The 27,504-nt window shown below is 43.5% G+C and overlaps 1 protein-coding gene across 1 annotated transcript; it reads left to right on the top strand.

The window, feature by feature from the left end:
* The first annotated feature begins 13,716 nt into the window (after positions 1 to 13,716).
* abhd15 (abhydrolase domain containing 15) lies at positions 13,717 to 23,320 on the top strand. Its single transcript, XM_022240514.2, has one exon. The coding sequence runs from the start codon at positions 17,387 to 17,389 to the stop codon at positions 18,725 to 18,727; it is 1,341 nt and encodes a 446-aa protein (XP_022096206.1). The 5' UTR covers positions 13,717 to 17,386; the 3' UTR covers positions 18,728 to 23,320.
* Positions 23,321 to 27,504: the final 4,184 nt, after the last annotated feature.

The raw sequence follows: 27,504 nt of genomic DNA, 5'->3' as shown, positions 1-27,504 counted from the left end.
GAAAGGAAAAAGAAAATCCTCCGTAATTGAAATATTGTATAGCTGCTCCGTCAGTGCAATACTAACCGCCTGCCCGGAGCAAGGTGCTCTTATCACTTTCAGCTTTCTGCATTTTACAAATTGGAAAATGGTCCTATTTCCCCGCCGGTGATAAAACCTCCATATGCCTGCACAAGACAGCGTCTGATTTGATTGTGTTTCTCCCCCTTCCTCCACAGATGACACATTACAGATAGCACGGTATAGCTTCTTCACCGTGTTGCCGGTCCCCTGGACGCCGGTTTGCGTCACGGACGGCCAGGTTGCAGTCGCCAAGTAAAGATAAGCTAAATTTGTTCCCGTTTAGTTAATGACACGGTAATATCCCAGAGGAGTGACGTTGGCGTTCCTTTGTCGACTCGAGGCGGTCTTGCGTCATTTTTACGTCACGCTCCAGCTCGGCACCGTCGTGACCGATTTGACGGAGACGTATCTGTATAACTTCTCAGTTGCCATTCAGGCGCTAGGAAAACGATGCAATTTCACGTGTTACTGTCATCCTTAAAATGGTTCGGTTTAAGTGCAATGTCGAGTTACCAGAGCGACAGTACCGGTATACCGCACAAAGATTTCCATCTTGTGTAGTTAAGCACAACCGATGCTACCTCCCCCACTTTATTGGCCGGTAATTAATATCAGCCATGGAGACTGGCTGAAAACAGTGGCGTAGCCAGGCTCTTCGGGGGGGGGTTCCCATAAGGGGTAGCTTCCCCTAGCTACGCCACCAATAGCAGCGGTGGATTTAGCAATTACAACAGGGGATGGATACCAGTATAGACATTAAACGTGAACATTTGAACGTGGCATAGGGTTTATCTTCTTGGCGATAGTTTCCTCAAAAAATCACATGTTGAGAGCAGACGTAACGGGGATGAGAAACGATACAGGCCTCTGAAAACTGTGAGGACGGCTAAGGATTTACTGCGCGAGATTTGCGCTCATTTAAAAGAAAACTAATAATGGTGGCTGTTGCCGTTAAGTGTGCGCACTGCTATAGACCTTTCTTTTGTTTACGTCGGACGCCATTTTGTATGGGTGGCCAGAGCTTACTGGAAGTACACCCTTGCAAAGTTTGCCACGATGTTTGCCTTAAAGGGCTCGTGTTGCTTCATCAGTGTTAAAATAGAAGGTGTTTTAATATTTGTGTGAGTATTTTTGTGTGAGTAGGACTTTGTGAAATGTTTCGATTTTGTACTCACAGTCAGCCAGACATAGTTTTGCCAACCACTGGTTGTGACGTTTAGCAAAACCTGCAAGTTTTCACTGCAGGCCAGTCTAAATGAGTCAGGTAGGGACTCAGTACCTGGACCTGCAATAAGCCACGCTGCTGCAACCGTTTAAGCTGGCAAACGGTGGCTGAAATCTTTGAAATGTCAACTGTTTGGGGGACATTTTTGGTCACTTTTCATTCTTCGTCGACGGGCATCTGATCGTACTTGGTAACTGGACGTCGGAGGCGGTGTGTGTCTGAATAGCTTAGGTGACGGCCCATATCGAGTGGCACAAAATATACCGCGTGCAAATCCAACTGCGCCGCCTCGCGTGTCATGTTTGGATGCGACAGGAGGAATTTCAGACGACGCAAGACCTCCGCCAGCCGGTCGCTTGCAACTGGAGTAACATTCTGTGTTATTCAAGCATGGCACAGGCGTGTATTGGTTGCAAAGTTTACAGTCGACGGGGCTTTTCAGCCTCATCCGGGGTTAAATTGCCGTGACAACAAAGGTATCGGTTTCGATAAACCTTTGATTGCATGTCTCAAGCAACGGCACATTTTCGGTAAATCAGAAATGCTGATGTTTACTCCCTGAAATATTGCGGTCTACCCTCACAAATGAAGTGTAGTAAAAAAAATAGTCTTCTTAAACCTCAGCTGTTGGCATTTTATTTAGCTTTTAGAACATACTATCTGCCGTATCAAACGGTATTACGCCGCTGGCCCTCACTGAGACAACAATATTACATAAGACTACATGTAATGGAAGACATCATGCAGGTAATTCCTGTGTATCTTAAAATAATGTAAACCTACAGGCATTATTCCTATACAGGTGGATACTGTATAGGCGAAGGTACTCTTCTGAAGAACAGATTAATATAAGAAGTGATGATGGATAACAGCAATTCATCAATCAAAAATCAAGATTGCTGAAGACAAGCGCAACAAAAATGGTGTCTTTCAACCCGTATACTCACTTTAATGTTGCTCACTTCAAGTATTATGATATAAAAAAATAGTGGGCAGTGCTACATGCGAAAGATTGTTTGGAAGGGCCTGAGTTTCTGTTTAGCCTTGTCAAAAGTTTGATCAAAATATTGAAGATATTTCAAGAGTAGTTGGTTGTGTGGTTTTTTTTTTTTTGCGGAGGGCAAAATGTGCTTATCTACAGACATGTGCCCATTTTATTTGGAGTGTTGGTCTAAGCGAAACCCGTTTGGTTGGCTCGTGGATACTTCCATCAACATGGATATTTGGCAGCCCTCCCCCGCTCATCTTAGCCCTGGTTTTTATGTGCACCGCGCAGCAGTAGGACAGAGTTTCGCCCATCGTTTTTAATTGCCGAGATTTTCTTTTCCTCTTCAACTCATCTGAAAATGGAGGCTTCTTTAAGATACTGGCTTTGGCAGGCTCAGCAACAGCAAAATTGCAGTCTCAAGAAAGCATGGTAACGTTGTTTTGTCTAGTGCATATTCTAAACACGTGTGCTTCATGGGGAGAAAAATAGGCACTGTGAAATGAGTTTTCCTCTGTCCCTTTTTCCATTATTGATTTTGACATATCTCGCAAGTCCACATTTTTTGGCTGTTTTGATAATGCAGGCCTCATAATGCCCCCAGGGGGAGATAACACAATAATAAAGAACGCTGATTGAAATGCGCTGGAGAGCAGGTCTCTCTGGTTGCCTGGAGCTCATCCCTTGGACACATCTCGACAACATCTAGTCGATTTAAAAATACCCTAGTCATCTATGGCGGCGTATGTCGCCCAGGTTGTGAGGAGGAAATTTAGCGGATGCTCGCTTCTTTTCTCGCAGATAATGGGGGATGTATGGACCTTGTTATAAGAGAAAATTTGAAATGATTGCCCAAGCAGTGGATGTCAACGTTTCAAATATTATCATACCTTAGCCAAGCCATCGTGCCCAGACAGGACTACATGTTCATATATACCAGGCCTTCGAAAGGCGGATCCTGCACCAAATTTTTATGGGGAGGGGGTTGGATGCAGGCAAAATTTATGTTCAAGCGGGATTTAGGAAGTTTTTTTTCATGTAACTTTTTGTGGCCTTCCTCAGGGGTGAGACTCAGTTTGGGGATTTTATAAGTGCTTTTGAAAGGAATGGAATTTAAAAAGACCATAATTGCCTTTCTCTCGCTATTAAAAGAAAAAAAAGGAATAAAATGTATGTGGAGGCTTTGTGTGGCAGCTATCTGGGGGATCGTTGCTTTTGTTCTACAGAGACATTCACAAATAGACCTCTCGTACATGTTCGTGAGGGGCAAAAGAACTGATCTGCAAAATGGCTGTAAAGCGAAACCATTTTAATAAGGAGCTGTGTCTCTCTATAAGCGTTAAATCTACACTAAAGTTGTCCATACCATTAACTATGGTACAAAACAGATTCCGGATGGTTCCAAATTTACACGGTAGGCTTTTGGTGCTGTGGAGTAGTCTGATACCTTAAACATGCGATGCACAAATCCCGGGGCCTTACATAATTTTAGAGGCACTGGTTTCTTGGCTTAAGACTTTTTGCTGTGTAACTTCTGAAGTGTTTAGTTTGCATTTTTGTTTTTCATTAGTGAGTTTAGATAATACTTCCTCAGAGTCGTTGCCGCGTGACTCACATCTTGCTTTCTGCTCTGTCAGGCGTCGAGAACTAGGCAAGGCGTTTTAGGCGAATCATGTGAGTGAAAGATCCAACAAAATGAGTTCCCGCTGAAAGGGATGTAGACCCCGGGAATAATGCGGAGATACCCGGGAGGAGATGAGGAGGCCCTTAAGGTAGGTGGCCCCAAGGGGACACCAAAGCCGAAATCAACTTGTATCGTGACACGGTGACACGTTACTACATGTGACTCTCGGGCCGGTATTTCTTCCACAACACGGTACAATGAGGGCGATATAGTAAAGACAATTGGTTGGGAACAATCGCGAGTTCGTAAAAAAATCCCTTGGAATGTCAGGTCAGTATCGTTATGGAAATTCACGAATTTTTTTGCAAAAAGAAGTTGTTACAAAACAGATTTCTTCGTGACATCTAAACTAACAACTCAAATTGTTTTTCTTTTTTTATGCAGGTAAAGGTGCAAACGAACACAGGCGATTGACCAATTGACCAATCACAATGCGCGAAATCTGTCGAGCCTTTCCAAACGCACAATGGGTCGACAGATTTCGCGCATTGTGATTGGCCAACGCGTTGCAAACTCTTGGAGGCGCACTATTGTGAAACGCGCATATTGTGTTACACCCAAAGATACTTATTTTTGAAATATTAAAGTCTATTCACCATGTCATCAAAGAATTCTCTTATGTGTATGTAACATGTGACAGTTACGGATTCTCTGACCTTTTTGAAAATCATTCCCAATTTTTTTTTCAGCAAATTACTTCTGCAGCCGATGAAAATTATCCAAGTTTCCTTGTTAGGTTCCGAATTCCCTGTATTTAATTGCTCCAATTTCCCCAGCCTTTCCAATTTTGGATTAAAAAAAAAAGAGATGAATCTGAAGTCTCCCTGCGGGAGACACAGGGCGATGAAATTGGGGACATCGATCTCTCCATTGGATACGACCCCCCCTGTCCGATCCTTCGCGACGTGTACCAGCTGGCCACTTGACCAGAATGTATCGCTCGCCCTCGCTTATTCGTGCACTTTATCTAATTTCCCCCGTCTCCCTCTCCATCAACCCCCGTCATTACGGGATGCACCTGCCGCCGAAGCGAATATGCTGTCTCCGGACTCCGGAACATGTTGTGTATACGGCCCTTGCCGGACGTTGACAACTCCAGAAAACCAGCATAAAGGGCACCATTCACGACGCGCTTGGGGGAAAAAATCATTTTCAACCGGAGTGATCATTAGGCGTGGGTTACAGAGAAGATTCCTCCTCGTTTTCTCTTTCCACAAACAATGTGTCAATTAACTCGCGAATCTATGTTGATGTTCGTACCTGTGAAATCCGATGTTATTTTCTCGTCTGTGAAGCAAGTGACTCCCTTTGGCATCCTTTTGCTCCATTTTGTTCACAGAATTCAACTTTCACACGGCACTGGTATAATTTATGTGCACTGGGAAGTGTTCGTTCAGTATCAACCTGCTGATGCAGTTTGTCGTCATGTGTAGCGTGTATAGAACAGCATCTTTAATTGAAACATTAATGGCCATTCCCAGGCAGCACGATCGAGTTTGCTAAATACACGTCATGAGGTTGTACCAACTAGAAATATTTTAGTGGCATATCCGAGTTAATGAAGCAAAACAGTTTAGTAGGAAACATCTGACATGGCATTTTTGTTGTACAGTCTGGTTCCCTGTCCTGTTGCAAGAGTTAATCTAATACACGCCAACGATGGGTTTCAATCGCTGTTGTCAGGCTGCTTCCGAAAGCCAGGGCTGCGGCTGGATATAATACGTGCGCACATGGAAGCCATTAGAACTGCCGAGCGGCTAAGGTAATTGTGTGTGGAATTGTTCTCATCGCTGCTAGCTGGTTAGGTATGACCTCAGTTTTGAAGTGAGCGGTGAAACTTCAACTCAGAGGTTTGAGTTAGCGTTCTGGTTACACTACTAATCTTGCTTAGCGTCTAGGCGTACAGTGCATGGAAACTCTCGAATCTTCAGCATAATTAAAGTGCCAGGAATTTTGAAGGCTTTTTCGCTGGACAGGGCTAGAATTGGAAACTGACGGGGGGGGGGAAGCAAAGCCCATCTAATCCAGTCCAAACATGCCAACATTTCCGCAGCCAGTTTGTGGACGGAGCGTGTTTGACTTTCCAAAGAAACCGCCAGACCGTGATGTCGGGCGGCGCACGACGCATGCAGCCCGCGAGCAAATTTATACAAAGGAAACACCACAGCCCGTGACGGCTCGTGCTTCGCTTCAGTTTCGCCGACGGTGCAGCCGTGCGAGTTTTTGTCTTAATTTCCTACAACCAGCACTTGGCATTTCGAATTCCGACTCAAACACGTTTGCCTTTCTCTGGGAAAACACCTTGGAACACATCACCAAAAATGAATGCCTGAAGTGGGCTGTGACTTGTATAATTAATGTTAAATATTTGAGGGAAAACAAAGCTGGAAATCAAGTTTTCTTTATGACAATAACATTGACGGTAATACCCTGAAAATCCTTGGTATTCACAGAGCCATCTCCGTACTTCAAAATGCAGATCGCTTCTCCCAATAACACCCCCAAATTCCCCATGCAAAATTCTGATTGGAACTTCAGCTCCTCTCTCTTGCAATTCAAGCCCGAGTGTATTTTACCAAGAAACGAGTTAAGATTGGGCTCGTTCATCAAGGAAGAAAACTTCACTCAACGTGCACTTCCAACAAAGCATCATTTCGTCATTAATAAATGCAACCTTCATAGGGCAATGTTAGAGCATTTGGAAACATTTTTATAATATGCGCGTTTATTTTATTTGATTATATCCTAATGGACCAATCTAGCTGATGAGGTCTTTGCAACGAGTTAATGATGGCCGGCTAAGTGGTTTCGAACGGCTCCATATTGAACTCTCGCCCTGTCATTGATGTATGCCCAAATCTACCAACTTGGGGAGTGATGGACTCAAAGCGGTAACGCAATGTGCCGTCTATGATTAAAACACCATTAGACGCGAACACAGAACACGTAAACAGAGATATACGAGACCGTTGGTCATATTATAAACCCCGCTTAATTTACCTAATCGTGTCGACTTCGTGATAGATGACGCACGTCACTAATTTGAGCGTGCTCATTTTTCAAAAAAAGTGAAGTGGTCTGCAGTCGTCCGCTTTACGAGAACTGTCACTGGTTCATAATGGAGACGTCCCAGGTAGGGAGGAAATGCATCCAATCTGAAAAATTAATGCTTGGCAAATTTCCTTCGACACCGAACCGGTAGAATTGTTCGGGCCTGATACGTGACAAACGCAGCATCCTATCGACTTTTCCACATACTAATTATCACATCAGGATTTGCCGGTAGTTGAGAATGCTAGTGGAAAGGCAGGTTTGTCGGGTTGTAGTGATGAATTATGAAGAACACAACTCGGAGTGAACCCACAATATAACCGTATAGAACGTTTCAGTTATTATGCATAACAAAACACTAACAATTTCTTTCATGCAGTAACAATAACTAATATTTCCGAAAACATTGACGTCCCGAGGTATAGACAAATGGACGTCTCTCTTTGGTGGACATCCTGCTGTCAAGGCAGTTCGAAGTCATACAAAGGACAATTCAAGTCCCAATTTGTATATCTTTTTAACGACAACCCCGTTATGTTAAGGTTCTGATTGTAAATTATTATAATTGCTTCCTTTATACCATAATATTGCTTGTCTTTCTTTTGACAAAACACTGAGGTCAACCAGTGGCGTATATGTCTCGGGTCTGGGAGGAGGCCTAAGTTGGGATTTCTTTTGTAAAATCGACTTTCCACTTGTTTCAGTCGTAAAAAAATGCTCCCGCCTGAAGGTAGTAGTTCTGTTTCTGAAATGCTTGCAATTACTTAAAAGGGGTCTGGGGTTTGGTGGGGGGCCCTTTCCCTTGTGCCATTGACACGAGAGTGTTTGTGACTGCACCGGTTGTGGCTTCACAAGAACAACTTGAGGTTTGAAGCACTGAAGACTGCGGGTCACATAACATAGTGACCACTGTTTCGCTGACGCACGCTTAATAGCTCCATTGATCCATCTTCATCTCACGCACCGGCTACAATCTCACACCTTTTTCCTGTTAATACTCGGTTCATCTGACTGAAGACTCGATAACCACCTCGCCGCTATCGCCGCCACCAAGGCTGATATGGCGTTCCGAGAGGCTTTTGGTCTGCGGTAATTACCTCTTGTGTACCTGGATGAAATTCAATCGTGACGGTCGGTAACGCCAAGAGGATATAGCCACTCGGTGGCCAAGCTGGACGGAGGTAAGTATCACAGCAGCCGAAGCAGAAAGGACAAGCTGCGGAGATAGACACATGGGCAGAACGCAAGTAAGAACAGAAGTTTTGCAATAAAGCCTGAAAGTAAAGGGTCTCTCAGCAAGCTTCCGGAACCCTTGTGCTGCCAGCCTATGGGGATTTTACATTGGGCCGCCTATCACCGTCTGTAATTTTTGGAAGAATGATTTCTAATTGAAACCACTCCCCAAAACACTCATATCAATGTTTTATCTTTGTATTCATGAAGTCGGCCTAAAACTGCGGAAAAAACAAATATGGGTAAAACAAGAGATATCATATATCACTGTTAACATCCCGCATTATCATACCTATAGGACTCCTTATTAATGCACATTTGTTTCCACATCATCACTTACGAGAAAACCAAAAATGTACAAGAACTTACCCACCTTCAACTGATGGTTATAGATTTAATTGGACTGGCATAGTGCAGTCGTCCTTGTCACATAGGTTAGATTAGTATGGGATGTTTTTTCGTAAGTGCTGATCGCTCCTGTAAATATTTTTTAAAAGTACAGCTTATGTTATAGTGTCCTGCATCGATTTCAGTTTTTACCTAAAGATCATCACAAATCACATTTGCACATTTTCACTTGCGAACGAGTATACCGGTTTGCGCAAGTCGTCATGTTTTTAGATTTTCAGAAGTGAGAGGTTAATTTCGGCAAAGATATTTCTACTCCTGATTTGGCAGTTTTTAGTGTCTAAAAATTAATATTCTTGGAAGTAATTTACAAAGCCTTTACGGAGAGGAGCTTTTAAAAAGCAAATGTACTAAAATAAATGCAGATTCGAAAATTATTCCACACTGTATTTAAGGGTTTCGGGATCGTGTCACCAGTAGTTAAGTTTCTGGCACCATAAGCAGCCTGACAACAGTACCCGACAACACTGAGGTTGAAACACAAAAGGCTATGCCCCAATCGACAGTGATAAGGTATACAGGGATATTTCACTTAAAATGTTATGCCAAACTAGCAAGAAGCTATCTTCATCACTTCCCAAGCTTTCAAATAATCGAAACAGCTTGAATGCACGAGTCACACTAACACTGCATATGTAAGGTGTTCCAACAGTAAAGGTCTTCGTACAATTTTCTGCAAATAGCCAAGCAACGGCCACTTGTACATAGGGAACAGACCCCGCCAGTGTCTTTAAGAGCCGAAACGTTAAGTTCAGATCAACGCATCTGCCAGGAAAGAGAAAGTTTAAAGCATGTATCGCAGCATAACTAACTTTATTTCTCACAATTCGTTGAGCTGCCATGAGTTTTTTTGACAAAATTTATTTGCAAATTTTTACTATTCTTTAATTTATGAAAACTGTTATACATTCGTCTTTGGTTCAATGCACTGAAAAACACTTTTTGGAACATTTAAAATTGTCCGTGCTTTCCAGGACGATTGAGGGCACTGTAGCTGTGATGTCATCCGGGGAAGAAGTAAATCAATGCCTACATTTTCTGTTTAAATTTTGAATCCAGGATATCCTTACCGAAAGTATGTCTCAGAGAGGGACTAATGCTTGCTTAAAGACCTCTTCACTAATAAATTCATAATTATGCACGCATGAGCACAAATGGCCTGGCAGCAAGAAGTGTGAGCGGGCCATTGAAAATGTACAGGGGTGCGACTTCGATGATCATTTTCTCTCAGGGTTTCTGAATTTGTTCATTTTTTTTTCAGAAAATCCCATGAAATCGTTTTTGCTATTAGTTTCTATTTCAAGTGGAATTTTTAGTGTTCTGTTGAAAGATTTTAAAATCGTAATTTTCCTGTGTGCACGAGATCGTTGTTTCTTAGTGTGGCCCCTTCTATCAGAAGTAGTATAAAGTACATCGTTAGTGTTCTTGGAGCCAACCTGTGCATTTTGTAAAAGCACGTCCTGATGTTCAATGTACACGTATACTGTACGTACATAGCTTACCATTGAACTTGGTTATTTGGAGTACTACCGAAAGAAATGGTATCCAGTTGTTGCGTTTGGGGTTGTACAAGACAAAGTGCAGATTCCAAAGAGAAAGAGGTCTGGTTCTTAAGATTTCCCAAGTTCAGAAAGCAGCGAATCAAATGAATACAGTATCGGTACATATACATTGAACCATAGGTAGATTGAACATCTGTACGTGTTCTTACGAATGCACAGGTTGGTTCAAGAACACTAATGTTGTAGTTTATATACTACTTATGATGGAAGGGGGAGCATACTCAGAAACAGCTTTCTCGTACGCACAGGAAAAATCACGATTATTCAGTTTTTTTTTACAGAGCACTAAAAATCCGGCTTGATCAGAAAAAAACAAAACAAAAACGATTTAGAAAGAAAAAAATTCTTCAAAAACGATGAAGAAAAAAATGAACAAAGCCAGAAAAACTGAGAGAAAATGATCATCAAACTCACATCCCCGTACATTTTCAATGGCCCGCCCACACTTCTTGCCGCCAAGGCCAAATTTTGTGCACATGCGTTCATAATTATGAATTTATTAATGAAAGGTATATCCTTTGAAATAGTGACGAAAAGGTTGAAAATAAGGTTAACTGAGACACAAGGGTGAATGGTGGTTTGTTTTAAAGCAAATTGATTGCAACCACCCTTTAATTGGGAAGCTTTCAAGTGCGTCCCTCCGGCATTCCATGTTATCTTACAATCATAATGAGTGTTTTGGCGCTGTAGGCCCTACCCAGCATTCCACACTGTTTGTTACATAAGCATATCATGGCGGACACCCAAGGAGCGGTATTCTGTTTGAGCCCGAAGATAAGTTGCTTTTGACTCTTGTGTGTACCCACTGCCTTCAACTGGCTCACAGAAAGGATGATTTGTGCCCGGAAAATGTTGTCACAGCTCGGCACTGCTGACGAAACCAATAACACCGTCCGACACGTCCATATAATACGGCTCATCTAGATTTACAGCACGCTGATGCGAAGTGCAGGAAATTAACGACATTCGAGCCTCTCGATACGGGGTTATCCGACCAGACACACCGAGTTTTGTTTATAGAATGTCAAGAGTTCGACTGGCTCTGATTGCACCGCAAGTTCGTGAATGGCGGGTTCGATTCCACGGATCCGGAACTCTATAGCTGTGGTTCGAGCCAAGAGATTGTGGATATCTAGGGCATATTGGTAAACTCTACCACCATCCGTCAAAGGGCCACGAGTCGCATTAGCTTGTAACTGTTAGTCTGAGTGAAAGTTCAATAATAAAATCACATTGAAAGTACATAAAATTTTGTTGGAGTATGGAATCGAAACGTTCTTGCCTTTCTTGACGCTTAAAGTCAAAACGGGAAAATTTTCGACTGGGCATGGGCATCAATCGGTGGAGGACGGGGGACGTCATATTGTCCCCCCCCCCCCACACACTCAGTTTTTGGAAACCTTTTGTAAAATCAGTTGATTCGTTTTTCAGGTTAGCTGTTTTATGACTCCAAATTTTAAGAAAAAATGTGGTGCTTGGTACAACGGTGCAAATTAAAATAAGAAAACGGAAAGCCTCAAACAGTTTTATTTACACCTTATGGAGGCTTCTTGTTTCAATTATTCTCTTAAATGCATTATTTACTTTGTTACATTTGAGTGCATCATAAATAAAACTTATTTGAAAAAAAAATCATGCAATAGTTAAAAAAGGTTTCCTCAAGTCTCACCACAGAGCATTTAAGATTCCGACATTTTCTGGCGCCCTTAAGTGGGCCCCGAATTTCACGCCGTCAGAACGTCGCACTTCGTGCTCGCATTAGTTTTAATCAAGACCCCCCCCCCCATTCACACACACATTTGGAGAAAAAAAACGCCCATGCGACAGAGCAAGCTTCTGCCTGCCGAAGTCATAAACCACTCTGGGATGTCTCACACAATATAGCAAGTGACACTTAACTGCTGTGGAAGTCAGACTGAAGGCTCGACAGAAACATCCATAAATTTAATTGGCAGAAAGGAAATCCTAAACTCTAAAAGACAAAGAATTCAAAGCGCCCTGAAAAGCGACCAGCTACTCTCGCAATCTTATCTCTTGGTGGCGCTCTTCTCATGCAGGCAATGCTTTCAAAATGGCGGCGGGATTTAACTCAGACGCGGCGCTGACGAGAGCGACGTGACAGACAGTTAGCCTACTCAGCTACGTACAGCTGGCTCAGGACAAAATAGGGAGAAAGGCTAAACAGCCAGAGGAAAGCTGGACAGCCCACGGCACCATGCTCTATGAAAGAACGAAGACGCTGCCGGAATTGAGGTCAATCACAACCTCCGCAGATTGCAATCACAACACAGGAGTTTAATAGGAGTCTAGGAGAGAGAAAGACCACTTGTGTTGAGCGCACGGAAGATCAGACCTGTCATATACATGTACGACCACGCTTGCATTCAACCGGTCCGAGGTCGTAAGGTACCGGTACATTCAAGCTACGGACATACCTGTACGGGTACAGCCAAACAGACTTCTGCAAAGAACAGGAACAGCCAAATCAATGTTTCGAGATGAGAAGTCGGGACCACTTATCTCATGGTAGGCGTTTCTATTCGAATTTGCTGTAGACCCTAGGTGAATTATAATGATATGGAAGTGTGGCAGGCCTACAATGTACCATTGCTTTTTCTTCGAAAGTGTTTGATCAGTTGGGGATGTTTGGTTTAATTAATTCAATGTTTCTTAAAGGTGAGGTGTAGTCGGTGGCATAGATACGTGAACACACAAAAAAACGTGTGCAGTAAATCATCCATGGTACCAAAGCTACATGTATCTGAATGATATTGCACATCTTGCCGTGTGGGCATTTTTTTCTCAGAACAGCAGCCGTAAAATGCAACAAGCCAGCACATCCTCTGCACGTATATACACATAAAGATATGCACGTGTAGATCGTTTGCTTGACTTCATGGCAGTTGCATTGCTGGATAGAAGGAAGGACAATACGCCGACCCTGGGGCGGCCCTGATACCGAACTCCCTCGATGTGTACTCGGGAGAAAGCAATTTGTATTCGCAGAAGAGCAAGTCGATATTTAGGGCACAGCTGCGTTGCTTGTTGTTCCAACTGCAACGCATTGTATGTGTACAGAATGCCCCATAAACTGTGTAAATTGGAAGCACATGCATTCATTCACGCTATTTTCCTCGTACCTTCCTCACGTGCATCAAAAATTCATGACCCTGTTTTCCTCAGTCGTTTTCTTTCAACTCTTCTAACCTGACTTTTTTTCCAGCCAATTCTGGTGGTTCCAGTACACCTGTAGCAAGCTGTATTTTCTTATCATTGCTTGTTTTAAAGCTTTCACTAGCTGCCTTCACAGAAGTATGTTTAAGTATTTCGGTACAGAAATAATTACAAACGAAGGTTAATATTTACAAATGGGTCATTTTGGAGACATTTTGTGGTAAATCTTTCAGCATTAGGGAGATTCCCTATTTTCAAACTACCAGAAGGAGGCCAAATTTTACTGTCCAAATTTTGAGAGATGATAAATTAGGGTCTAAATTGAAAACATACAAAGCTTGGTTCAGATCAGACAAGGGAATATTGAATTATGGCACAGTAAAGTTGGAAAAATTGTGTGCACGTTCTTATGGGAATGTCTCCCTAATTAGCGGTAATGGAAATCATTGTTTCATCATTGAAGTCGATAAGCTGTATTTTGCGTCAGCTGCAGGCATTAGTTTATTTTATTTCATTTCACTTTTAATTTCTAATAGCTGTGTTTGATATTATGGAAACACGAAAGACGAACATGCACTAGAAACTCAACCAAATTAGTAGCATGTTTTTGAGAAGGACTATCATAAAATTTGTATCAGAAAAATCCACGATTCATAACCGCGATTGAAATGTATAGGGTTGGCTTTAAAGACAACACCATCATTTGTCTTCAGCTTCACCGAAGGAATCAACAAAGCACAGTATCAGATCGACGGCGGCATCGTATAAAGAAGACAATTCGTGTCAGGTGTGAATGTTATAATGCAATGTCCTCGTCGCGGCCTCCGTGTCATCGAACGCTCAACTTCTGGCCGCCTGCCAACCCCTGTGCAAATGTTGCCATAGCACCCACCTACACTGTGCGCGCCAGGTTTGATTTCTGCATTATTCATGCAAAGATGATGAGAAAATAAATCGATGCAAACACGGCCGTCATTCGGAGTTTTTTCTCTTCTGTTCTGTCTTCTGCTATTACAAGATAACCTTCGTGGTCAACTTTCTATGCAGTTAGTCGCCAACCGGCACACGATTTAAGAACTTGACAAGTGTTTCTGCAATGGAACTCTTGAATTTTACAATTTACATTACAATTTAGTCGTTCGCCACATGCGAACTTGGTCCAGTATCACCAATGTTTTGGCTTGGGTACATGCCTCCACAGGTGATATACAATGCAAGACAGGCACATGAAACCTGTGCAGTAAACTTTGGCGGGAGACAATGGCTGCATCAAGACATTTTAAGACAATTTACAAATGACGCATCCCTCAGCACCCGTTTCTTACTGAGCTTCGTACTGCTTGAAACGAAGACTAATTCAGTGCGTTCTCGACATGTCCCTACACGCGAAGTTTCTCTGTGTAATTTGTAATAGCTAGCGTTGAGTGAAAGTGAAACCTCGGCACATTTCCGTCTGAAATGTTTTAATGTCAAACTGACGCAGATGTCTGAAATGAATGACATTCTTAAAAAATAAAAAGCAGTGTTCTATTTTTAAAATTTCATTCATGGTACACGGCATGAAAGCAGTTACTGAATGGCTGAGGAGTTATGTACCTGTACCTCGCCGATGGCGATTATCAGTTTAATCAAACACCAACTGCATGCATTATTTGCCCCTAAATATTACTGGTTCAGTATAATAACATATGCATGCTATCACTCGGCCAATTAAATGCCTCACCCGAGACAGCTGCTGGTTTGGTAGGTCCACTTCCTGCCATGGGAACCCCATCATCCCTAGGCCTATCCTTGAAGCATTTCCCGGGCGAGTTGTTGCAGAACGTTCGCCTGCCTGGACTAGACCGCCTCTTATTACCAAGTCACGATCTCTTTGCCAGTCAGTCGTTCAGCGGCCAATCAGTGCACGGCTTAGTCACTCCGCCCACCAACACCAACTATACCTGCGCGTTACGGCGCCGTTGTGATGCCACATCGCGGTGAGGGTGAGGAGATAACCAGGCGATGTGACGTTAACAAGTACGCATGAGTGTAAGGTTTTGCGAAGTTGCCGAGCATGTGTGTACAGGTAGTACGAAATTATACATGCCAGATGTTCGCGCGTGACGGACTCACTTGATATTCTATCTCATTTTGACCGATTTTCGAGTGCAGTCGATACACGTAGTTTGCGTATGCACTTAATTCTCGCACGTCAAGTTTTCAGTGCTCTGTGTAATTGCTGTGTTTGTTTGGATGTTGCAGACGCACGCCATCATCTCGTTGCAATCATCAAGGGCATTAAGGATCAGTGTCCGTGACATACAAATATAAAAAAAATGTGTAGTTATTACACAGCTGTGGTTGTCGAGGAGTCACAGGTTTAACACGCCGTGTGGGCAAGGCGGTCTGCGGTTGATGTCACACCGTACAGGAGTCACTGATACGCAAGCCCAGCCAAGAAAAAAAAAATACTCAATGGGCAGTCACTGCGTGACATCATCCACTGTGCCGGTGACATGCTCGACGAGCGAACGGCACTGCTCGTGTGTCAACGGTTGGGCAACAACAGCGCCGACACTGGAGCCGAAAACACTCAACAGAGTGAAGAGGCGACGGCACACGTTTATGGAGAGACACTGCACTCATGCGCATGCATGTATTCCAAGTCTGCTCATCAAGTGACGTTCGTGTTGATTTTTTAAATTGCTTGAGCTCTTGTTTTCGGATGGATGGTTCTAGACATTCGACACGGCTTCAGTTGCTAGTGCGTTGCTCGACTCTAGCCAGAGTGTCATTTCCGACCAGAAAGACTAGTTGACTATGAACTGCATGTAGCTTGACAGCTGGGAATATTGGACCAAGATGCCTTTTGAAACTCTTGAGAATTAATTAGAAAGTACTGTAAACAGCACAACGAGTGACATGTCCGTTCAGAGTGTGTTCCACTCGCCACACGATATGATTGTGCGCTTGTTTACATGATTTTGCTAAGACGTTAGAGCCAAACGGAGTAACTTATCTACACTTACTTTCCTGCAAACTCATCTACATTCGATTTTTGAACAGATGTGTCAGTTTCTACATCCCACGTCATTCACAATGATTAAAGAAGATTAACGTGAGTTGGCGGACAGCGAGGAATCTTCAAGGTATTACGAGCAAATGGCCGCTGTTATCAAGAGTGTAGTCAGCGATTGTTGTCTCGCCGTCATTTCTGTTTTCTCCCGAGACTCGAGTTGCTCAAGTTGATGGCATTACGATTTGCCGCAGAAAGTCTCCAGAGTTCAAGCTTCTTCCTGTTGTGATGCCGAATTGATAAGATTGCCGATCTTTGTCGTTTAAGTCTTCCCGGAAACCAAGAGAAGTCCAGTGAAATTGAAGAATTTCTTCGCCGACGGACAGAGTCAGTCACACATACAGATGGAGGAAAGCTTGGCAACGCCTTACAGAGCATAGCACTCGGTCGTTGCCGTGAAGTGCGTAGCCTAATGACAAAAGCTTTCATCTGAATAAAACTACGTTAGTTGAAGACCTTGAAAGGTACAGACAATTCTGGGTTCAGTTTTTTCTCAATCTGTCTTTAAATTCTGTGTTGGAAGGCACCTGACCTGTCTTGAAGCTTGCACTTTGCTGAAAAAAACGAACACTGAAGCATACCAACGTTGATACCAGCAGAAATAAATAAATAAAGTTATGCTCATGTCAACAAGCTCGTGGCACTTGACGTGACTGTACTGCACGTACGAAATAGCCTCCATACTGTGTGAAGTGGATATTGGTCTCGCCAATCGCATTATTCGGTTACCGTGCAGTTCGGGAGAAAATTACGAGTGACCCATCTGCTGACCATGGGCATCCGTTGGCTGAAGTGGTCAACACAACCCTGTTGACCAGCTGTTGTCAATTTCTGCTTTCAGTGTGATTACACGAACGTCGTCTTCGATCGCCTGAGTCACTGGAGTCGCCGATAATATTCTGTCGACAGCGCTAATTGCGGGGCGACCGTACCGTTGGCAACTATGAATGATGCCAGTGGTCCGAGTACCTACTGCAGCGACGATCAGCGTGGATTTTGCCTAGCATCTCTCGGAGCAGCCAGCGAGCTAGCTGGTGGCGGCAGCGGTGGGAGCGTTCTTGGAAGCCAACGGCATAGCTTCAGCGGTCTACGAGAAACCGCACTGACCCACTCTATGAGTGCCGTGCTGCTCGGAACACTGGCTCTCTTCGTAGCCCTAGCTTCGGTGTTCGGCCGATGGATTAAGAGGTTAGTGTCATTTTCACCCAAAACGCTCGCCCCGCCGAAGCTCTATCACCAGAATTCCCCCTTGTCACAATACCTTCGCGCGCACTGTTCGTCCCTCTCAAAGCCCTACTGCCCAACGTTTTGGGCGCGCAACGCGCACGTACAGACTCTCCTTGTTACCCTGCTGCCCCAAAAATGGGTCAACCTCAGTCGGGAGTATCTGCAGATGGACGACGGCGGTGTAGTGGCTCTTGATATTGCCAGGCCCGCGGGCTGGACGCTGTATAAGAACAGCCCAATCATGATCATCGTGCCGGATTTGAATACAGACTACCGTAGTGTGTCGGACTTGTCGTGGTTGGCCATGCAAAAAGGTTATCGGGTCATGGTATTCAACCGACGTGGCCACGGAGGAATTCCGCTGACCACGCCCAAGCTTCAGAGTTACGGGGATGCGTCTGACTTGAGAGAAGTGGTAACGTACATCCACCAAAGCTACCCGGACGCCAAACTCAGCGCCGTGGGCATCGGAGCGGGCGGCGGTCTCTTGATTGCGTTTCTTGGGGATTACGGTTCCTCGACAGATCTGGCCTCGGCTGTCTGCATCTCGCCCAGTTACGACTGCCAGGAGCTCTATGAATCACGCAAAATCTCCCAGCCGTACCACTGGCTGGCGTTGCAGCGTGCTAAGCTATCGCTCAAGCGGCATGCCGGCAACCTGGCCGAAGTCATTGATCCGGTAGCGGCCTTTGGCGCTTCGTCTCTCGCCCGTCTAGAAGAGGCCGTCTTCGCAAAAATTCATAAACTGCCGAGCATGAACGACTACTGGGAGGTTAACAATCCACTGCGGGAGGCGGACGAGATCTCAGCTCCATTGCTATGTCTTAGCAGCACGGATGATCCAGTCCACCCAAGTGACCTCGTACCCTATGACCTTTTCACCACGTTACCTGATGTCATGCTTGCCACGACCACACGAGGTGGTTATTGTGGATTCTACGAAGGCTTAAGACCTCAGTCATGGGCACATCGAGTTGCTGTGGACTACATAGACACCGTGCTGAAATACATTGTTTCAATTCGTGTGGGTACGAATAACCAGACGACTCGACCATAATGTAGACGCTACCTTAGGCATATTTCAATTTTAAATGTACATGTACTTGCTATACTTTTCCATTTACACTTGTCTTTAAAATATGTTCTTCGAATGACTGAGGCTATTTTGACGACGCACTCCAGCCTAATCGATAACAACAGTTCTAAAATATTGTCCTATCGCGAGTTAGCCACGCCCTTTAAACAGCACTGTAGAATTTTGTGCGTTGAGTTTTGTTTGTCTCAGATTTTGCGCATTCCGCGTCCATTTTTGCATATGATGTAACTGTACAGTATTTCACAAGTTGGGTTAACACGATTCTACCACGATAGATCAATTTCTTTCGTGGGTTCATCTCATGTAGAATTCTATACGCCTGCTTGAGGCTGTCTAAGCAATTTGCGAAATATTTGCTTAGGTTCCCCCGAGTATAGCTGTCCATAAAAGGGACTCTTCAGCTGATTGTTCTTGGAAATGTAAATAATGAAAATGCAATAAACAAGCCAATTGAACCGGCAGCGCTGGTACATGTACAAAACGTGTGAGTGATAACGGGCGCTGATTTTCAGTGTAAATGACAACGCGCGGTGTAGGAAGACTTGGCGCTGTACTTTCACCGGAGGATATTTTCTGCCGGCATGACTAATAACAGTTACCCATGTCTGTTGTCTGCAAAGGCTTATCCATGTTTTGGGTGGAAGAGAGCAATATGGAGATGTTTCCCACAACGCTTGCCTGCGTTTTTCCGTCCCTAAAAGAATCCTCATCCGCAAGAAATACGGTAGTATCGTTTCTAAAGTGTTTGTGATTTCAATTGAAAAGAAAAAGGCAACCAGTCTCCGGGGAGAAACTTGTCTTCCCCCCCCCCCCTCCGCTGAATATGCCACTGATTTTCAACTTACTTTGGGGTACCTTCAGAAACGGTAGACGACTTTATCTAGGTTTACCCTTCTTACTCGTTGGTTATCTTTTTCTGCCCAGTGACAGTTTGCATTGATTCAATCATTTGTATACTCGTTTTGATGTTCTCATTGTTAAACACCAGCGTAAAAAAGTCTATGTAAAGTCGTTATCGTTCTGAAATCCAAGCACCTAACCTGCGCTCTTTCAACTCAGAAAAAAACTTGAATTTTGTCGAATAATAGGTGAACACAAACGCCATTCATATCGTTGCACTGCTCCTGGTATAGCATCGTAGTTGTAACCAAAAGTGTATTCATAGAACATGCCATATGCATTTTGTTTGGTTTGGTTGACGCGATAGGCGCATTATACCTTAAACAGTGGTATCGATAGAATCTGCAGAAGTACACTTCAAACACTGGGGCGTTAAAAACATTTTTTGGTGTTATGAAATGGCCACACCATAGGGTGCTACTTTAACACTGCTGGTGTTACTTTGCACACCTATGAATGTTACAGTGCACTGGAGGGTGTTAAAAGTGTTGGTGTAGTCCTCTGATAACACCCGGGGTGTTAAATTTAACATCCCAGTTTTTGCAGTGTTTCCTACTTATAATCGCAATCCTTTACGAGGATGACATTTTGGGGGAATTTGACGTCCGGCGGCAAAGCCCAACATAGATCGACACCATTTTAGCTGTCTCTGTCGCACTGTCCTATCCTTGCCTTCAACACAACAAAAGATTGCTGTGCCCGTTGATCGTAACAGGTTTCATTTCCCTTGGGGGAAATGAAATTAAGACGGTTACCTGTTATTCTGTGTTAAACATTTTAGCCCCCAATCGGACGTCTTACATTGTCAGCTCTTTTGCCGCCCAGAATTTGACCTCAGTGCGGTCAGCTTTTTTGAAAACAAAGTCCAAACGAGCGGTGATTTGTTTGCGGACGGCGTCTCTTTACTCCCCCTCATTTGGGCGGATGAGCCGCCAAAGATTTTACCTTGATGGCGGACATCTGACTCGCTCGGTATTTGCACCCAACATCCAACTCAAATATTACGGGTGAATCGAAATAGTTCACAAATGCCAAGAGTGCAGCTATATTGACTGGGAAAAGTCGCCGAACTATTACAATGTATTCTGGACCTTATACTCCTGTGTGATGGAAGAATCTTCCGTAATATCTTTTGCTCAGCCTTTTCTGTTCAGTGTCTTTGTTTTGGATTTTCAATTTTTTTCTTATTTGAACGATATGTCAGTGCTTTAGACGTAGTGAAAAATGAAAAAGTACTAAAGTTCGATTGTTGAGCTTCGCGCTTTGTTAGATGACTGAGATTTAACACATTTTTCTTGTGAATAATTTAATTGATCCGTATCATTTTTAGTCTTATTTATCATTGTTTTGTCGTAGAGGGTAAGTCAGGTGATAATATGATTCCTTGTACCTTGAAACAGGTGGCTACATTTTTGATAATCGGAAAATGACCTTGACCATTACAGTGCTAATACCTGCATTTCGACGTGTTTAAAGGCGCAATAAAATAATATGAGTCCAGTCGCGATTTATCACCTGCGGCAGAAGTTTGTTTCCCTACCCTCCGACCTAAGAACATAAATATCGCAGCTGCTACCAACAAATTTGTCTATTGTGTAAACAAACATTTAGATTTGAGACTTTTTATACGACTTTTTCACGATGGGTGTTTAGTAAAATTGTGGCAACTGTTTAACATTTGTAAGCCAACAGTGTCTGCTATGTGCAAGCCTGCTCTGTAGTATTTTTCAAAAAGTGCACATGGCCTCGGTTTAATAATTATAGTTCTCTTCTAAAAATCAATTGGCCAGGGTGGCCGCCCTTGAAAGTGACACAGTAAGACTGCCTGGTGTAGAATTACACCCAAGCCCTTGCGTATCATTATATCATAGTACCAAAGAGAGGTCGTCTTACCATTATTGCAGGTATGACGAAAATAGCCCACGAATGAGGGAGGGTGATTGGGATCTATTTGTGAGCTTCCATAAGTGATCCTGAAAGGTCATCTTTTCATGTGGGATAAATACCACATCCGTCTTCATGAACAAAATAAATGCCTGTATTGGTTGACTAGTTGTAGCAGCATTGCATAATATCTATCGAGCTTTATTCAGTTCCTTTATTAAAGGTTGCTCGTATAGGATAAGGAATCTTGCATAGGTACTAATGCTCTTGCCCTTAGATGATTTCTGTTTATACTTTCAGGTAACTGGGGGTTAAATCCAACCCAAATGCTTTTAGTCTAACACTTTGGATGAATGTCTGTTGCCGATTTGTTTTGACAGACGACGTGTTGATCAATTTTTTTTCCCCGAAAGGAAGATACCGAGGTTCTCCCTTATCAGTCTCAAAATGAAAGTCATTTTCAACACGTCAAATGTGATTCGGGCACGCACTGTGATTTTGTGCTCCCTGAGAATTACAAGTACATGTCAAACCATTTCCTCGTCGAGGCATGTCCGCCTTGACGTCTGACGCCCGCGGTTTTCACAAACAACGTATTGATCATTGGGGAATTCAAGGGACAGTTCGTTGATCTGTTTCCCATCCAAAAATTGAGGTGCGGTTAAAAAAACGAGAACTGTACACGATATCAATTAAACCCCCAAATGGATCTTCGCCCGACTGAATTTCCTTCCTAACGCAACACATTTATCTCAATTAATGTCAGTCGGCTACAGTAACAGATCAAGTGGGTTGTGTGTTAAGTGCCCACAAATCACATTTTCTGCCCTCATCGAATAGGTTTTGGAGCTATTTTTGATCATCTCGTCCATGACACACGCAGTACTTGCAGTTGACTGAGTGTATGGGCTCATAATTGGTAATATCAATGCCCGAAGGGTCACTGTTTTGCTGTCAAGTGCGCCAAGCCTCAACTCACATGGAAGTGTAATCAGAGTGACCTCTGATAGAAATCGAAAACACTCTTTGTCTTCTGTTAGCCACCAACAGGAATTAATGTCAAGGTGGCCTTGCAGAAACGCACGTTTGCGTGTAATTTCACGCCCGTCTTTTTGCGAACATGCATGATGAAACAAACCAGAAGTGAACAAATCAAGTGTTTGCTAGCTGGAGATTTCTTAATTGCCTATTTAAACCAATATTGTGCGGTTTCCTTATCGGAACACTAGTCATATTTACATGTAGATAACAAGGGGTAATATCCTCAAAATCTATGTTTTTTTCCAATGCTGTTTATATAATCCTTGCTTCTGACCTGAAACAGCAGTGTACATGTATAGGCCCAATCATGCGTAATGCTATGCCATCGGTATTCATTCAATAAGCTCGTGACCTCGTTATTTATTTCAAAATATTTCAACTTGTTTCAAAAAGTTTGTTTAAAAGCAGTATACTTGAACGTAAATTTACTGATTACATTGATTTTTTGATGGAGAGGGCGTTTTTCGGCTGTTTATTTCTCATTAAACTATCCATCGACCGAAACGTGTGTTCTTAAAATCATCCTATACGTCTTAGAAGGAAAGGCAGAGTGTATATGCTTTAAATCATTAACGAACATGACTTGATTTCATTTCATTTTTTTTATATTTCGAAAGATGTTTAAGATATTCCCAGTTCACAAAAATTGCTTATTTCTTAGTGATCTACGTTTGAAAGTCTCGAAATTGGAATAAAGTCTTCGCTTGATATTTCTCCTTGATCCTATGACACGAGTGAGTTCACGGTGTATTTATTTCTGGGCAGACTTGGACCAAATGATAATGTCAAAAGTCGGATGCAGCGGTCCGTTATCTAACACGGGAGTCTGCCAGGGAGAAACTCAGGGCGTAAGCATGGTTTATACATGATAGAGCAGATGCAATTAGCGCGAGTACCCGCTAGATTGGATGCGCCTGAGGGAGTATACCTGACAGACGGAATGCAATGATTGCCGTTATAAAGGCTGCCTCTGCAACCAATCATCTCCCTGATGCGACCAACCAGGTGAACCAGCCATAACCGCGTTAGGCACAGACGGTAGGGCAATGTCTGGCTCCCCCCAGCCAGTCCAACCACCCTTTGATCGATCCCTCTACTTCCCCCTCCTCCAGCTCAGCATCTCAAAGAAGATGAGTTGCAGCGACACTCAATACCCAGGCCTCGCCCTAGAAAGAAAAAAAAAGGTCGTAACTCTTCATCCTGTGGTGTATGTGCTTTTTAACCCACAAACGCAGATTGGTTTCCTTCCGCTCGAGTCTCTTTGCCTTTGAAATCCCCCTTGGGTGTTGAGGCACATGCGAACGGTAATTCAAAACCCCCCGTTTCGTTTTTATGGACAGTGCAGCCGTTTTCACCCGAAGGAGCTGTTTCCATGGCAAAAATCCAAAGCGAGGTCTGTCTTACGTTCCAAATACTCATAGAAACGGTTTCTTTCATCGATCTCTTGAGCAAGCTAACCGATGACTGAATTCCCCCCTTTATACAGCAAGACTGATCGCTGCGTTAGAGGGAGGTCGTTTAAAGTCGCCGGTTGGACGCTCAAATATGAAGATTGTTGCAGTTGCTTCCGTAATCAGAGATATTGCCAGGGCCTACGTTTTACGCTGTGAGTGAACCGAACATGGACATTGTTTTGATGGCCATGTCAATGAAACGGTAGATCTTATCACAGTATTTGTTCACGTTTTAATTATATCGTCATGGCCGCAAAGAAATTCATTCTCTTACTTTCTACTCTGATATTAAAATTGACTTCAAATTAAATTTGAATTGCCATCCACCGTATTGCGCATCGTGCTTTATCATGCAATATTTTACGAATGTTGACTTTAAAAAAGAATCAATCAACAGTTTGGTTCGAAAGACTGAATAGCAAATGCTGTTACAGTTGAAGAAGTGTACGTCTTGACTGAACGTTGGTAATTACTTCTACGTCGAGCTGAAAAAGAGAAAATTTCTTTTGCATGGACACGCAGAAGAAGTGGCTTTCCAAATCCACGGTGAGAGTAGACGGTGTTACGTTTGAAAAGAACAGTATGAAGATAGTTTCCTCCATCCAGATGACACTTGCCATCTCTGCTCATCTTCAATCCGACATCTACGGAAAGAGGAGAGTATAGGTGGTCACTTATTAGTAAATGTATAAAAAAATGTTATCAAGGCGTTGGTCCCTTAGCCTTTACTAAACAACCGATTTAATTCGCCATTACTTTGTTGTAAGCTGTACAATCAACGCCAAATGACTCCCGGTCGACGCCAAATTTCTTCGGAGAAGGACCAGTTTCCAGTCTAAACCTTCACTTTGCCTCAGTGTTACACAGATGCATTTCCGTGCCACAAATAAGCTGTTGAATGCAGATGCGGTCTTTAACCTAAGACGCTCGTGTAGAGCACTTTGGAAGGTGGGAAACGCCCCAAGTTATTTTCTGTCGAAAGTGCGTGTTCCTCGTGTGAGGTAACTTTTCTTCTCCCATTTTACGATCTTGATGAAACAAGAACACGTTTCGCCGCAAGACATCAAGTGCGAGCGACTCGCTGGTTTGGAGTTAATTTCTGACAACTGAAAAAAGACAAGCCCCGGCAGTCACGGCCGTGCAAGTGCAACATCAAAGAAAAAAAAATAATAAATCGAATTGACCGGCCAATAAAGCGTAGGAAATCGCCCTACCAAGGCGCGTTTACCTCCGGAGATGAACCATCGTGTTTTCGCACCTGCCACGAGAGGGATCTCTGTGGCGTGAATTGGCCAGGCTGCTCAACCTAGGCCGTGCTTTTCGAGGGCTCAACTCCATCTCGCTTCTGCTCTGATAAGTTTGTCTCTGCTGTTTTTTTCCTTTATTGCCACCTTCTCCCATGTCTGTTTATCTTCCTCTTCATTTGACGCCTCTCATTATATTCACTCGCACGTGCCTCATTTTGGATCGATGAAAATGTCATGCCCTCCTGCAGTCCACCGAGTCTCCGTGCTGGCGTTCTCGCACGAATTCGTCTGGCCCGGTTCAACTCGCCGCTAGTCTTTTTCAAAGGGCTTGTTCGTGTTTTAACAGCCGAAAGCCATTATGGTATTCCAACTGCGCACACGCATTTCAGAATTTCTCAGGATTCCCCCGTTGGATAGATGCAAACTTTGTGAGATAAACTAAGAAATTGACTTCTCTGTATGTCTTAACCTTAACTGCGTTTTATGTGCTCCATCTGATGTTGTAAGTTCAGTTTTCACTGCCGCCATTGACGTGTACAATTTATCTCCTGCCATTGATCCCAAAATAAAGCGGCATGTCTTGGTACCCATGTGCACCTGATAACCGAACTGACTCATTAGGTCAGTGAAATGCCTCGATACGAAGCATGCTGGTAATACATTGGAATAGGCTCCTGAATTACGTAAATATTTTATTCAGCGTCGTGGACACAAACTAAAGGGAAAAGGGTAGAGGTTGGCTTACGTGGAGTAAGTGTAAAGGAAAGAATGGGGGATGTCTTTGGTTCGGTTCCTGCACGGTATTTCTTAGTTCCCGTTTTCTCAGTCTGGTTCCTGTTAATTAAGTTTCAAAGATCAGCTTTGAGAATTGTTTAACTTCCTGCCGTTATCTGTAGCCTTGGAGTTTGTTTTATCCGAGGGAAAAAGATCACTTCAACCGAATATTGACGTGGAGCCTAGTTTGTTGAGTGGCACATGCATTACATACTATGATAATGTATTATGTATTATCAAACTTTTCGAATTTCGTCATTTGCCTAACAATCCACGTTTGTTATTACAGCAATTGGTAATTGGATCGGTCGACTGACCAGGGTGGCCGGGCTCACCAACCAGCCAATCACAGAAAATAAGTTTGCATTTGCTAAAGGGGGCATCGGCAAGAAAAAGGCCATGTCAGACATTTTTATCTGTGACTGGTTCTCGCTTGATCTTTAGTTTCAATGTCTCATATACCTGCCGTTCGTATAGGCGCTCCCGGCTGCATTCTTGGACTCCAGCTTCGCTGTGCCTCTAATGGTAACGCGGAAGCCATAGGCCTAAGTGACGTCACGAAGCATATCTGACATTCCATCAACCATTGATTCATCCCCCCTTCCATCATCTACCCACCAAGAGTTGAGCACACCCCATGGGAATCCCCTTCAGACCCTGACGGCAGCATGTCACACATTCCCTACCTCTCCCCCAAAATCAATGCTATTCGCTTCGGCCTAGTTTTTCTCTTTTCCACCTCGACATCAATACATAAGTGTGCCGCATCAGCGGCAAAGACGGGCAGGGCAAAACGGGCAAGAGTGTCTAATACCCCTGCCCCGACTCCCCTGGGCCGCGAATGTTCACCCCGCCAGCTAAATGAAGAGGCGAGAATTAGTTGGACGGCTCCCTCAATTTACACGGGTTTCTGCATCTGTTGTTGGTATAGAGTGTATTCCATCGAGAATTGGACCCTTGTGTAAAGATTACGCCATACACGATTTCGAGCCTTTCGTGTCAGCTTCCTGACATACTCTGAGTCTAGGATTTACCTCGGTTCATTAATGTTGTCACATACTCAAATTGATAACAAACTTATGTTGTTATCTAAGGGGTGAAAGGCTCTGAGCAGGAGTGTTGAAGGTGCGTAGAGTCTTTTAGCTCCATTTCATACACAAATCGTGAATATGAGTTTGCGCACATTATAAATACAGCAAAGGGCTAGGGTTACACAGAAGGAGGCACTGGATGTTCCAATTTATCAGTAATAAATTCAGTGGAGAAATATCAGAGGGACAATCAATAAAATGGCGGAATTTCACTGCTTTCCCACAAACCGTATATAATGTATATTGTTTCTTTTTGTGGAAAACTTGGATGCTTTATTCGGGAGTCTTGCGACTTGCTGATGAGGGTTTTAATTCCTGGTAACTTGTCTTCCAATTTCCCACTGAGT

This window comes from Acanthaster planci, linkage group LG09 (genome assembly GCF_054643075.1).
Source record: "Acanthaster planci isolate LZ-2023a linkage group LG09, COTS_SCS, whole genome shotgun sequence".
NCBI classification, from domain to species: domain Eukaryota; kingdom Metazoa; phylum Echinodermata; class Asteroidea; order Valvatida; family Acanthasteridae; genus Acanthaster; species Acanthaster planci.
Note: the sequence above shows the minus strand (reverse complement) of the source record. Positions and strands in the feature narration are given on the sequence as shown.

Excerpts from the sequence above, each read along its gene's own strand:
- abhd15 (XM_022240514.2), top strand. The coding sequence starts at position 17,387 with ATGAATGATGCCAGTGGTCCGAGTACCTACTGCAGCGACGATCAGCGT.